The sequence below is a fragment of the Grammomys surdaster genome, unplaced genomic scaffold (assembly GCF_004785775.1).
Source record: "Grammomys surdaster isolate TR1022 unplaced genomic scaffold, NIH_TR_1.0 205, whole genome shotgun sequence".
Lineage (NCBI taxonomy): Eukaryota > Metazoa > Chordata > Mammalia > Rodentia > Muridae > Grammomys > Grammomys surdaster.
Genome location: NW_021604650.1, coordinates 5,487,303 through 5,502,408, shown reverse-complemented (window position 1 = coordinate 5,502,408; position 15,106 = coordinate 5,487,303). Strand labels below are relative to the sequence as shown.

Genomic DNA, 15,106 nt, shown 5'->3' with positions numbered 1-15,106 from the left:
TGCTCTAGCAGAAGTATGGTTTTGCCAACTGCAGATAGTTTCTGTGACTGTGTGGTATGTGGAATTCTGGGAATTTTTCAAAAGATATAAAAATGATAGAGCGTCAATAGGTGGGGTCGGTCACTCAGGGGGTTGGTTGTGGTTTGTTAGTAGTCATGCTCAAAGAAGAAATAAGAAGAAATACTTTAAATTCTTGGATCTCTATCTCTCCCCTCTATCATCCTTTGTCTCCTAACTAGTGATGGAGGTGAAACTGGGTGGGTGGGGGAGAGATGTGTGATAAAGGGTGGAAGAACCCACAAAGTATCAAAGAGCAGATACATCTAGTACTGAATCCAGACAAGGTGCAGGGAGCAGGCTGCTGGGTGAGCAAGCCTCCGGAACGGTTCAGAGCCCACAGCCCAGGGGAATCCCCAGCCCTGTGGAACCACAGCCCACTGGGCCTCGAGCTCACAGAGCTTCCCTGTGAGCATTCTCTGCCCTGCCGAGCACAGTCATTCCTGTTCCCTTGTAAGGGCTGAGCATGCAGGAGAAGCCTGTGGTCCTATGACAATGCCACCCTGCTCAGAGGCCTGACACAGACTAATTCCATATTGTAGTCTCCGTGTAAGCGCCTCAGTCTCATTGTTTGAAAAACATTTTGTTTACTCTTTCCTCTTTTTGAGACAGGATCTCACTCTACAGTTCAAGCTGGCCCAAGCCTCAGTTCATATCCCATACTGGCCTTGAACTTGTGGCAAGCCTCCTGCCTCAGTCTCCCAAATACTGAGATTACAGTCATATCTCACCACGTCTGGACCCTTGTAATATGAGACAAAGTAGATATCAATAAAACAAGTGGTGCCTCCAGAGGCCTTTGCAAAAGGGCCTGATGGTTTTCATAGTAGCAGAATGGCCCAAGAACTGATCCTGTGTTTGCCATGACCAATAGTTACCACCTCCTGGTGTGCACTGAAATTTCTATCCTATATGCAAACGGCACTCTCTAGATGCATCTCACTCCTCACACGCCCAGCAGACACCTGAAAGGACATGTTTCTGAGCTACCAGTCAAAAGCTGTAGGTGAGAGGAATGGGCTCAGGGGATACATGTAGGCTGCTCCCAGAACCTGGTCACCGTCACCAGCACCTCTCACCAACACTCCACAGGGTGAGGCCTTCCCCTTAGCCATGCCTGGGAGACCACAGGGCACCAACACTATATCCCACGAACCACACAGGCCTTTCAGCAGGGCTCACTCACCAGCCTCAATGGGGACAGTCTTCTGATAGGCAGACGGCACCTGGACTACTTCTTCAAAGGTGGATGCGTTCTATGGAGATAAGAGAGGGGTCAGGGAGTACTGTCGCCGCTCCTTCACAGCTAGGGCAGCTGTAACCTAGAGAACGTGAGGGGTCTTCCTTCCTCAGCTTTCAAAACACCCTCACAACACAGAACTCTTGCCCCATCCTGTACTCTACAGATTCACTGGGGTTCGGCTCCCCTTCCACAGACACATTGATTACCCTGCAGTTGCACGCTCCTGAACTTAGAATGTGAGTCACTGCGGGTCACAGGCTCACCTTGCCAGGCCCCCTCCTTGCTCTCCTGTAGGCTGTCTCAACTTCCCATACCCATGCTCACAGGCTCCAGAATTACTCTGGTAGGGATGGAGGAAGCCAGTGGCCGACCTAAGCACAGGCCGATAGGGTTCTGACACCAAAAACAGTCTCAGCCATGTGGCTTCTAAAAGGAAATTCAGGGTTCAGGTCATTCACTGTTCCCAACACATGCCACATGAAGAAGGGAGGCCGATGGTGGTCCAGGGGCCTCTCCTTCACCTCAGTTGACTCCAGATGGGTTACACTCAGCTGGACCCTCCCCACTAGCCCCAGTAGCCATCTCCCTTCTACAGGTAAGCTGGACCATGAGAGATGAACTGCTACCCTGTCTGATCTCCATACGGAGCCACTCCCAGCTGAGAGCCCCCTAGCTATGCCTACCTTAGCTACCCTTACTACCCCTTTTCTTCTTCCCAGACACCTTGCCCATAAACCTGACCCTGTCCTGCTCTTCCAGAACAACCCTCACCTAGCTGTTTAGGAGGCTCCTGTCTGATCTGCAATAGCGTGAGGAGCCCTGATCCATCTCCACACCCTCCGCTCCCTTCTCACTCCTGCCTTCTGATCGCAACACTCCCCTTTTCCTGAAGTGTGCTGGGATGATACCTAGGGCTTCCCCAACCCTAAGCCAGCTTCACCTCTGAGCCACCCCCAGCCCCAGCCCAGCTTCTTGACCCCATTCCCTCTTTCCTGAGTCTCCCCCTCCTCAGCCCTTGATCTGTCCTGCCCATGTCAGCCCTCACTCCTCCCCTTTCTCCACAGAGCCTGGCTCTGGAGCCCAACAAGGGTGGCCACTCTTGTCCCTGTGAGACTTGTAGCGGCCCAAACCACCACTGAGAAACACTTTCCTCTCTAGGAGAGAACAGGCTGGTATCAAGGTTACTACCTTATCCTAGTCACTACGAGGACGAACCACTGCTCTTGGAATAGCCTCGTGACATAGCCAGGGCCCTGATCCTGTCCCACAGTCCCTTGGGCTTCTCCACAGGACAATAGAGAGAGGGAAAATGGCCATGCCTGGCTGGCAGGAGGGGGAGAGATGAGACAATTCTAACCACATCATTTCCTGATCCCGAGTGCAGAAGGTCAGCGGTCACCATCTTTACCACCACCACTAACCACAGACACCACAACTTCCTCAATGCCAGCCTCTGACTAACACTTAGTTCCTCATGTCCTCTGCCACAGGGCTCTCAGCCACCCGACACCTGGTCTCCTGCCACCTCACCCAGCCTCCTTGCTGAGTCTATTCTGACTGGCAGAGGTGACACCCTGAGGGGTGCCCCTCAGTACGCTGCCTGGCCCTCCCCTGCTACTGAGGCATCCTGGCTGCCTAGGGCTTTATTACCCTCACCTTTTCTACCCAAGTCCCCCAACTCTGCAAGGCTCCACCACTGCCTCGAGTCACACCAAGCCTTCCCTCTGCTCTGTCAAGTGCTGGGGTTACAGGTGTGTGCAGCTGTACCTGGATTCAGGTTCCTCAAGTAAAGAACAGGCTGCATGTTCTGTAGGCTACCCAGGGTCTTCCCCACAGCAGGAAATAGAATTGCCACCCTCACTCTTCCACATCCGCAGTGACTGTGTTCCCACACCAGGCTCCCGTCACATCCTCTGCTTTACTGTCACTGACCATCTTTGCAGATAAGCTCCTATCTCCCCTCAAAACTTGACCCAGGGACCAAGGAGAGGGTTCACTGGATAAAGGCACTTGCCTCCAAGCCCAATGACCTGAGTTCAATCCCTGGTACCCATATGGTAGAAACCAACTCACACAAGTTGTCCTTTGACTACCAAGTATACTCGATGGCAGATACATGTGCACACACATACATACACACCTACACATATACATGCATACACATAATGATTTGGTTTTTATTTGTTTTGGAGACAGGGTTTCTCTGTAAGACCTGGCTATCCTGAAACTCTCTGTAGACCAGACTGGCCTTGAACTCAGGGATCTGCCTGCCTACACGGCCTGAGTACTGAGATTAAAGGTGTGTGCCACCACCTGGCTACATATAATCATTTTAAAACTCAGTTCATCTGGCTTCCTTGGGTCCAGTTAGCTCAAGCCACCAGCTTTGCTTGCAGGGTCTCCTGTGAGATATCCTGGTGACACCGGGGATGTCTAGGGTGAAGCCAACCACACTGAGCTGAGTCTAAAGGAAGAACAACTCTGTGGATGACCTATGCATGCCATCTGTGACCACAGCCAAGGATAGGAAGGAACGATGGCATCTGTGCAGTTGAGAAGATGCAGCTCACCTCAGGCTGAGGAAAGCAGGCTCTGCCAGGCTGTTGGGAGAACCCACAGAGCTGTCTAGCAATAGCTTTCCCCACCACTGGCTGACATACTAGGAAAACAATTCTTTCACCAGCTCACAGCTGACCCCACAGGGTCCCAGAACTGATTAAAAGCAACAACAGGCTGATGAGGGGATCTGCAGAGAGGGAACAACCTGTTACCACAGGAACATGTTTTCATGCCTAATAGACAAAGCTGGACAAGATGGCACCAATGCCAGACTCAGGAGGCCAAGGCAGAAGCATCTCAAGTCCTGGGCCAGCCTAGGTGGCACAGCAAGACCCTATCTGAAGGAACAAGTGAAAGAGGGCAGGTTAAGGCTCAGTATGTCCCAGCTGCTGGCCAACTGCAACAAGACTGGTAGTCCAGCTCTCCTTGTCTGTGGTAACAGACAGTGATTAAATGTGCGCACTAAGCTCTTCCAAGAACTGGTTCTTGCCTGCCTTTCTGCTAATAATTAAAAGTTCAAATAGAAGGGCTGGAGAGATGGCTCAGAGGTTAAGAGTCTCTCTTAACCTCTTGGCTGCTCTTCCAGAGATCCTGAGTTTAATTCTCAGCAACCCCACGGTGCCTCATAACCATGTATAATGAGATCTGGTGCCCTCTTCTGGTATGCAGGCATATGTGCAGGCAGAACACTGTATACTTAATAAAAAAAAATCGTTAAAAAAAAATGTCAAATAGTCCCCAAGACACTTGTATCAAGTGCCTGGCTTTCACCCAAGATCCCTCCCACTAACTGCTGTGCTGTGACCAAGTACTCAGCTTGCTTGGCCTCAGCCCCAAGTGTGAAACAGAATGAACCTACATGATGTATGCAGGGTACCCAGGAAGCCACTCCAGGGCCATGGAATGACACATGCCTAATGTTGCTGGACAGACCTCCATGTTGGGAGCCAAGACCCCTTGGAAGGACATCCCCACCATAGTGCATCGGCCTTACCTTGTCCATCCGATCCTTCTGAACACCATACTTCCCGCCGAATCCTTTGGCATAGTCTAAAAGGTGGCAAAGGCAAGACTTACGTGAGGCTGAGGATGGGCGAGCAGGGGCAGGCACATGCGCATGGATCCACAAAGAGCCCGGGGACACAAACCAGAGCAGAGGGATGTGAAAGCTGCCCGAGGACAGGCTCTCCTGGCAAAGCCAGCTGTCTAACCACAGTGCCCAGTGCAGGCAGGGAGCAGGAGAGGTGTGGGCATGCTTCCAGGAATGAGGACAGGGAGGGGATGGGCGGCAGGCCGGCGGGAAGGAAGCCAAGGAGGGAGGACACAGGACAGGCCTTTGCAGTGCACACTTCTATAGCACAGTCTTCGCACCAGCCAGGGCCTTATTCTCATCTGCTTCCCGGGCGCCTGCTCTACTGGGCGCTAATTAGAGGCCCCACCGTGGTTTGTTCTCTTGCTTTTTAAAAGAAAAAAACAAAACAAAACAAAAAAAAACCTCTGTGTGGAAATGCCACCAGACAAATATGTCTGTTGCTGCCACACACAAACACATGAAAGTGACAGTCATGCAGCCTTGACATCACAGGAACCAATGGTCACCTCCACATAATCTGCTGGCATCTGGGAGCCTACAGCCTACCCTGACTCAGAAAGTCACAGGCCTGGACACTCCAGTTCTCGAAACCAGGTCTGACCTCTCAAGGAGAGAAAAACTGCAATAGCTTCTGAGATCCCCAGGGCATGCCTCCACCTGCCTATATCAGCCACAGTGTGCACTAAGCTGAGGCTTTGAGTAGAGAGATACTACACACAGTCAGTGTGGTTGGAAAAACAAAACAAACACACACACAAAACCGTGTATACCTGGCAAAAAACAAAAACAAAAAAACAGCAACAAAAAACAATAACAAAACCAACAAAAACCCACACCACTGTAAACAAAGACACAGGGAGCACATAAAACAGGTCTTTCATTCTCCATGACCCCAGTGTGTAGTTAGCATCAGGCCTGGGAGAAGGAGTACATCTAACTCCCTGTGGGTCAGAGGTGATGGGGAGGCGCTCAGAGACTCAGCACTGGGGGTCAGCAGCAATGAGGCCAGGGGTGTCCGCTGCAGATATCACACCAACCTGGCCTGCAGAGTGCCTCCTAACTTGAACCCAAAAGGTCGGAGGGAAAAAAAGAACAGGGGTGGGAGTGGGGAGGAAAAGGACCGAGCTCCAGGATGATGCACTAGCATGACACTGAGTGGAGGTCATCACTGGCAGCTGGCGGCCCAGGGAACTGTCCCAGGCACTGCGGTAAACCCTGAAGTCTATGCTCCAAGTCGGCTGCACTGCAAGGGCTGGTGGGAGGAGGCAGGGGGAACTGTGCCTTGCTGGGACTCGTGCTTGGCCAATCTCTCCTTGTAATCAAACCCCACAGCGGAGGAGTCCTGCCTCTCGGACTGAACACCAAATTTGCCTCCGAAACCAGTCTTATAGTCTGAAGATCCACATGAAACAGTGAGAAACATAACCAAGAGAGGAAACAGCCAGGTTAGAATCACTTGAGCACGCGCAATGGTCAAGTACATCACATTCAGACAGTAAGAGCTCTGACCTGGGCCTGGTGATCTAACACTGACTAAAGCTTAAAGGTCAGTCAACTTCAGCTGAGATGCAGAAGCAGGATTGGAACTGGATGATTAAGTTTACTAAAAGCTACTCCAGGCTTCAAGGTCTGCCTGTAGGGCCTTGTCCAGGATGCAGACAGGAGAGGGACAGCAGAGGCATTATCAGCCCCGCACCCTGTGCTGGAGGGACAGCTGGAGACAGCTACAGGGTTTTAGCCTTCTCAAACCAGCTTTCCCTGGGACAGGGTTCCCACTGGGACAAGAAAAACTTCTAATTAAAGCGTGCAAGTATTTGAGGGAGGCTCGGATACAGACAGAACCTGCCCAGCACAGACCAGGCCCTGGGGTTCCATCTCCAGGACTGCAGAAAGAAGTCTGCCTTCCATATACCACAGCCCACCTTATAAAGGAGAACCCAGGAACCTGGAGGACAATGCCACAGTAACCGGGCTCCCAGGGGCTGCAGCCCTGGCATAGGGGTAGAATGGGATCCTCCCTGTCACCTATGGGGACTTCAGGAACTGGGGAAACATGGACAACTTCAGACTGTGAGAACAAAACTCAGACAGAAACACTGTTGACATGAAGCACGTGACTCACTGAGGAACCAATGCAAGCTTCCCAGAGGGCCCTAAGGAAAGCAGGTAGTAGGCTAGAGGAGGTACCTTTTTGGGATTCATGCAGCTGTAGCTTCTCCTGATGGTCCCAGCCAAGGGCACACTTGTCCTGTCTGTCTGTCTGCACACCAAACTTTCCTCCAAAGCCTTTTACATAGTCTGCATGCACAACAGAAAGCCATACCCCGGCATTACTGCACAGCCCAGGACAAAGAGGAGGTGGGTTTCAGATGCAAGAAGACACACTTCACTAGACTCTGGCGGACACCCATCAGAGGCCCTTGAGATAACCACATCTTAGAAGAGCGGTTAAACAAGCAGGGCCAACGCATGCGGCCCTTGAGGCAGCGAGGTCTCATCACACACAGGCAGACGTGCGTGACAAGACACTGCTACAAGCAACACTGGGACTTAGGGTCAAAGATGAGGCCATTGTTTGAGTTCGTATGTAACCACAGGCTGGGACTGGCCATCTTAGGCTGACCATTTAAACTACTGCAGGTGACATCTCTTCTGTTTTTTTCTCTTCTGTTGTGCCCACACCTGTCATCCTGGGAGGGGCTGGCTAGAGGAAGAAAGCAGCAGGTACCTTTCTGGGATTCGTGCTTCTCTGTCTTGCCTTGATACTCAAAGCCCACAGCACTTTTATCCACCTTGTCCTTGTCAATCCCGTATTTGCCACCAAAACCTTTGGAGTAATCTGAAACAAGAACAGCACTGTAGGGAAAACTAGCAACAGGGTGGGTTAGAAGGCTGGGGGGGCCTGCCACAAAGTTTGAAGGCCAGAGTTCAATCCCTGGGGCCCACATGGTACACAGTATAAGGAGAGAAACAACTCCTATAAAGAAGTCCTCTGACCGCCATACATGTGCACAGCTATACACATGCATAAGATGAACAGAAAGAGTTACGCCAGCAACAGATCAAATGGACATGTTATGTGGTCTTTAAGAATGTAAATTGTGGGCTGTCAAGATAGCTCAGCAACAAAGGCACTTGTCACTAAGCCAGATGACCTGAGAGCAATCCCTAGGATCAACATGGTGGGAAGAGAGAGCCCAGGTGTGGTGGCTCATGCCTGTCTCCCAGCACTCGGAAGGCCAAAGCAGGACTGCGGAGGATTGAAGCCAACAAAGCCAATACAAACTGAGTTCAAAGCTACCCAAGGCTATAAAGTGAGACCTTGGCAAAAAACAAAAAACAAAAACAAAAAAAAACAACGAAACAAACATAGAAATACACAAAAAGAAAAACAGAAAAGGGCTGGAAAGACAGCTCAGCAGTAAGAGCACAAGACGCTCTTGCAGAGGCCCAGAGTTCAGTCCCTAGCACCCACATGGTGGCTCACAACCATCTGTAATGGGATCTGATGCCCTCTTCTGGTATGCAGGTGTTAATGCAGGCAGAGTGTCATATACATAAGTAAATCTAAAAAAAAGGAGAAAGAGAAAGAAAGAAATCCAAGGGCTTCTTTTTGATGCAAGCTCTTGATTTCAAATACTGGTAAACACTAAACAGAACTAATGTATGAGGGCACAAAAACCAAACAGCAGAAGGAAGGCCACTGTGCAGAGGTCTGTAAACACCTCGCTGTGCTTGCTCTTCACACAGCATGGAACGAGAAAGCCAGTATGGCCTAGCCGGGTCTTTTGGCAGAGTTTGTCATAATTATAGGGGTCTGGAGGACGTGATGCTCAAATCCAGATCCTGTGCTCTGCCACTGGGCTACATTCCCAGCCCCTGCCCCAAGTCAACCTGGACTACTCAGCTAAACCCAATCTTTAAAAAAAAGAAAAAGAAGGGGTGGGGGTGGGTCAGGGAACTTCAAGATGGCTCAGCAGGCACAAGTACAAGGTAAGGTGCTTGTAAGGCAGAGACAGGAGGATCTCCATGAATTCCAGACCAGCCTAATTCCAGGACAGGCAGAGCTACACAACAGAGATCCTGACTCAAACAACAAAACACGAAAAGGCGTTTGACACACAAGCCTGCCAATATCAGAACCCTAAAACCACAGAGAGGTAGAAAGATGTGGGTCCACAAAGTTGTCCTCTGACATTCACACATGGCATGCTTCCCCCAACCGCCCCCCCACGCACACGCACACGCACACGCACACACAGACTCACACCTGTAATTCAGGAGGCTGGGCAGGAAGATGGAGTCAAGTGTGAAGCTGTATGGTGAGACCTGGCCTACAAAACGAGACCGTGTCTCAAAATACAGAGGCTCAGGAGCAGCAGCTCTCAACCGTCCCAGTGCTGTGACCTTTAACACACTTCCTCATCCTGTGGTGACCCCCAACCATAAATTATTTTTGTTGCTACTTCATAACTGCAATTTTGTTACTGCTATGAACTGTAATGTAAATATCTGATGTGCAGGATATCTGCTATGTGATCCCTGTGAAAGGGTCATTTGACCCCAAGGGGTCACAACCCAGAGGTTCAAAACTGCTGCACTAGAGAGAGGCTCAATGGTTAAGAGGACTCTTTTTAGGCTCCTAACACCCACACAGCCACTCATAACCATCTATAAATGTATTTCCTCTTCTGGCTTCCACACAGAGCACATATACATACATGTACGAAAAACACCCACACACACCCATACACATCAAATAAAAATAAATAAGTCTAAAAAAAGCTGAAGTATGAAAAGATTAGAAGGAACACAGGAACAAAAAACAAACAAAAAAAGAGCACACTCATCCACAAAGGAGCTCAAGGCCCAGCAAACCTTTCTGTGACTCATGCTTCTCCGTCTTGCCCTGGTAGTCAAAGCCCACAGCACTCTTGTCTACACGGTCGGCTTGCACACCGTATTTGCCACCGAAGCCACTAGAGTAGTCTAAGAGTCAAGACAGCAGTCAGTATGAGTTAAGACTCCCAAGAGACACACTGTGTTTATTTGGAACACAGGGGTTACATTCTTTAGATGACATTGGACACCTCTGCTGGGGAACCTTGTCATTAAGATAACAGTCCTCTATGACTGGATGGTTTTCTGAGTGCAAAATGGGGGACTCCCTTTCTCACTAGGGCATCTCTGTCTCTGCCTGTCTCTGCCTGAGAGTGTCCTTGAACACAGGTGGCTGGCCTTGGCTGGCTGTGCCTGAAAAGTGACCTTGTACAGAGGTCTCTGCAAGGCTACATAACTTAGCACACATATCCTGCTCTGGCTTCCTGCCTGCATGATAATTAGGTGCTGTGCTGGAATCAGTTGGTCCTTCCTGCTCACTTGATGCTATCACCAATCAGCCCTTCCCATCATACCCTAAGGACGCTTTTGTATAGCCCCCATCCCTAACAATAGACACTCTCACTGCAGCCATTGACACGGGTCATCCTGTACTTAGTCATGACTGAACCCTGCTCTCTCCCACCTCTGTTCCCTTCCTCCTTCAGGCTGGTGGCCAAGAGCCTCCAAGGAGAAAATGGGGAGGGGCACAACCCTCACACCTTGTGCAGACAATTCAGTTCACATCCCACCATACTGAAATGATTTGCCTTTGCTGTTTAAAAGCAAAAAAAAAAACTCCAGAGTCATGTGACATAACGAAAATCAATCAACACTCTCTTCCACATGTTTCAGGGCACGGTCTCAGCAATACAGGCCCACAGCTCTGGCTTCTGTCTTCCGGGAACATTTGCATTTGCTGTTCATCCGAAATACCAGAGAGCTGACTAAGCTGTTCTGCCCATGAAAAAGAGAATGCAGCTTCCACTAGAGCCAGCAGGCTCTATGCATGCCACGGACAGTGAGGACACAGACCCTGCCACAGCCAGATGGCCCCAGAGCCCAGAGCCCAGAGCCCAGAGTGGAGGCCTCTCTGCCTCTCCTCGCTGCCAGGTTGCACCAGAACTCCCCTTACCTTTCTGGGAGGCGTGCTTCTCCGTCTTCCCCTGGTATTCAAAGCCTACAGCAGACTGTGGGACAAAAATATAAGAGATGGGCACTTAAACACCATGGAGATGACCCATCGAACTCAGGGCACACAAAGAACCAAGCTTTTAGTTATGTGGTCAGGTGTGTGTGCCACACATACACAAAGGCCAGAGGCTGTCCAGTGTCCTGCTGCATCACTGTTTCCTTATGCCTTTGAGATGGTCTCACTGAACCGAGAACTAGGCTGGTGGCCATCCTCCTGTCTCCTCTCCACTCCACACCAATACTGGGCCTGCTTGTTATGTGGATGCTGGGGTCCAACCACAAGTCCTCACTGCCATCTGAGCCAGCTCCACATCCTTGAGTGTTTGGAGTTTTGTTTGTTAATATAGAGTCTCCCTGTGGCTCAGACTGACTTTGAACTCAAGGCAATCCTCCCGCCTCTGCCTCTCAGGTGCTGGGGATACAGATGTGAGCCAGGCTTAAACAATGTTACTTTCTGACCTTTGGCGTCACAGTCAAACTACAAACCCCATCATCACTGCCTGGGTCTGTGTGTGCAGTACCCTCCTCCCCTGCAGGCTCCCTCCTTGGCTGACTTGTTCCAGGCACAGCATGCTGATCTGGAATTAATTCCCCTGCCTCACGGTCTTCCTGAACAAGCTTTACTGAGAACATTAACAAGATGGCAGGCCTGCCCTCAGCGCCCACTCTGCTTCCTGTGCAACCCAGAGATGGGACTCTGCACCTCCTACACTTCAGACACAATGGTCAGACCCTGCTACTATGTATTAGAGTTAGGACACATACTAGAAATAGTGTGTTTCTCCGCTCCACTGACAGCCCCAGGCTGGGAGAATCAGAACAGTCTCAGGCTTACTACAGAGCCTCTCGACACTAAGACTGCAGCTCAGCAAACCCATGCTGAGGGAGGGTTCTGCCTGTCAATCACATCCATCCAGGGAAGACAATGAAAAAGGTCCCTGATGGCATACCATAGCTAAATCAGAGGCTAAGCACACAGGGAGGCCTGTAGTAAGTACACCGAGGCCTATCACTCCATGTCACTGCCTAGTCCCCACTGGACAGTCAGGACCCCTCACTTAGGTCAGAGCAGCAAGCATCAGAGACGCTCATTTAAATTCTTACCTAGACACTCTTCCTGCAGGCCCATGCAGTCGGAGGGTACCTGTGAACTACTGCACTGGCCCAAAAGGGCAGCCCCAAGTGCAGCCTGTAGCTGTGGCAGGGAGCCTGCAGCCCCTGACCATCACTCACCTGATCCACCCTGTCCATCTGGACACCGAACTTGCCTCCGAAGCCCCGGACTGAGTCCACTTGTGAGCAATGCTTGGAAAGCTTTGACTGGTACTCATGGCCCACAGCTGACTGGAACAAAGAATAAAGATGTGCCATTATGCACCCACACCCAGTGTGGCATGGTAAGCCTACTCCCCAGCTCTGCTGCTGCAGCTACTTAGGGAGGCTAAAAGGAGGACACCCCAGACTTCCAGGATATAGCCTGGAACTGGCTGAACCCTTGGTGCAGGGTTCTACTGTGTACCCCAAACCTAGGATCCTCTAGACTAACAGCCCTGACGACAGGTAGGAACTTGACAGGACCAGCCATGAACAAAGGACAGAGCCTGCAGTATACACAGAAGACCCATTTACTCAGTCACTCTCTCAAGTCGGGTGTTTTCAGGGCTGTGACCCAAGAGTCAAAGCAGCACACACTTTGTGACTGCGCTAAAACAGATATGGGTACTGCTGTGGCAATGCAGACCTGCACACCACACCTCCCAGACGTGCAGACTACACTGGCAGGAGCACATCAGCCTCCCATCAGCCCTCACCAAAGGCTGCAGGTCCCCTGGGCCTTCTGTTCAAGGCTATAGACCTACCAACAGGCAAGGCATCAACCCACATCCTAACAGAACCCTAGCCCCTTCCACGTACAGTGCTGATATCTGCACTGTCACCAGCTGTCTGTGATGCCACTGCCTACCACAGGAGTGCTGTGGCCTTTCCTCATGATAGATGATGCCTGTGTAGCTCCTTCCTAGACAAGGACACATCAGTGTGGGGATGCAGAGGGCCCTGTGCCTCTACACCTACCTGTCTTCTTGACCTGTAACCACGGGCTTTCCACCCACAGTTCCTGAATACTGACTTGGAGGCTTATTATTTGATAATAAGCGCCTAGGCCCTAAGTTTTGGCTTGTTCCCAGTAGCTCGTAACTCAATTATCCGATTTAAACTAGTCTTTAAGTTCTGTCACGTGACTGGATACCTGTCCTCAGCTTCATACGTCCAACTTCCTCAGACTTTGAGGCAAATCTTCACAGCCTTGACTTCCAGAACCCTATCTCTTCTCTGCTGGATGTCCGAACTTCTATTTCCTGCCTCAGCTACTAGACCGTCAGCTTCTTATTGACAGGTGATGCTTCCACACAGCACATAGGAAAGTCTCTATATATTGGCCCTCCTGGCAACAGAGCCCCAACTCTGACTGTCCTACAGCGAGTGTCAGCCCTGTGTACCACACACTTCTCTTCGTTGACTGCCCAACTCCTCAGTTTGGCCTTGCACTTGGGCCCTGTTCTGCAGAGAAAGCCTTGGCTGAATTACTCTCTCCTTCCTAGGCTTAGCTGCGGTCAGCACAGACCACAAGCCACAGCCTGTGAAACCCCATGTGGCACGGTGGCCTGCCTTTGGACGCTAGGCTCCCACACAGAAGCTGTCAGTGAAGAATCAAAAAGAGGCAGCCATGCCAAAGAGATTTCCCAGCAGGACTGTCCATCAGAAAGAAATGAAAGAGAAAACAGGGCTGAAGTAACAGCTGGCCCTGGTCAACCTGCTGATGGAATGTGTGCTTGGCGGCTTTCGGTCTTCTATTGGCAGATGCATATCTATTATCGGCCTTCACCTGCACCATGCAGGGATGGCAGGAAGCCTCCTTGGCAGGCCACAATCGCCTGATCCCTAAAGGATCCCGGTGGCTCTAGTCCTGGATCCTCACAGGTATGTGCTGCACTGGATGAGCCTGGCTGAAGAAGTCTCTGGAAATTTCCTCTTTCCAGTTTCTAGAGAAGACAGACTATGAAAAACTCAGCCATTCGTGTTCAGGTTTTTGACAATAGACCTCAGGTGTTCACACAAGCCAGGGGCTAACCTCAACACACAAGGCCTAGGGGGGGGGGGGGGCCGCCAACAAGATGGAGCCCCCTAGCTAACGTAACCCACTGCTTGACAGCCACTAGTCAACAGCCAGCTGAGGAGGTGAACTGAAGATTTCAGGAGCAAGCAGTCTGGTCCTAATAGTAGTCAGCCACAGAAGGTGGTAGTGCATAGCTACAGCACAGGGTACCCAGCACAGAAGATCAGGCCAGGTACAAAGCGAGGGCACTGAGTTCTAGCGGAAGCCCAGAAGGGCATGTCTCCCCAGAATGGCAGCACAGGGCAGCAATGAGAAGTCATCGAGGGAAACAGAAGCCACGAAGGAAGGGCCAGGCTTGATGAAGGGCAAGCTGCAAGTCTGATGGTGAGATCTGAGCCAGTGGAGGTCCAGTCTGCAGCAGAGTAGATGAACCAGGGAGCAACACTTAAGTTTGCCACTAGACTGGCCCTTGGTATGTTACAATTCTCCCCAAACCGTCACTCTAGGCCTCTATGCTCCGGCTCTCTGCACCTTACTGAGCTTAAATGAGCAGCGGGCATCCACTTCCTGCCACATGAGGACTACTCACGTTTGGATAGGATAGGATTCTGGACTTCATTCAGAATGTACACATGACTCTGCTTTCCACACTGCCCACGTCAGAACCACCATGCCCGTCTCTGTGGCAGCATGCAGAAACACAGCTGACATCCACAGCTCCTTCCCACAGGAGGCATCTTCTCAGAATGCTGCTCCAGAACATTCCTGGCAGTGGTGGTTTGACTAACAATGGCCCCCACAGACTCATATTTGAGTCTCAGAGAGTGGCATTAGGTGCGGCCTTGTTGGAGGAAGTGTGTCACGGGGGGGGGGGGGCGGGAGAGCGTTGGGCAGGGAAAAAGGGAAGCTGCCGGGGGGGGAATAGAAGATGAGTGGTTTGGAACTAAAAAAATTAAAAAAAAAAAAA

The 15,106-nt window shown here is 50.9% G+C and overlaps 1 protein-coding gene across 2 annotated transcripts in view; it reads right to left on the bottom strand.

The window, feature by feature from the left end:
* Positions 1-15,106, bottom strand: part of Cttn (cortactin) — a 35,615-nt gene that overhangs the window by 10,037 nt on the left and 10,472 nt on the right. The window contains exons 6-13 of one of the 2 annotated variants that reach the window (XM_028771068.1): positions 12,258-12,368; positions 10,966-11,020; positions 9,831-9,941; positions 7,681-7,791; positions 7,140-7,250; positions 6,234-6,344; positions 4,854-4,909; positions 1,244-1,313 (exon numbers count right to left, since the gene is read on the bottom strand). In XM_028771068.1, coding sequence (XP_028626901.1) covers positions 1,244-1,313; positions 4,854-4,909; positions 6,234-6,344; positions 7,140-7,250; positions 7,681-7,791; positions 9,831-9,941; positions 10,966-11,020; positions 12,258-12,368 — 736 coding nt within the window. The remainder of the gene's footprint in view (positions 1-1,243; positions 1,314-4,853; positions 4,910-6,233; positions 6,345-7,139; positions 7,251-7,680; positions 7,792-9,830; positions 9,942-10,965; positions 11,021-12,257; positions 12,369-15,106) is intronic. The other variant, XM_028771069.1, reaches the window with a different exon arrangement.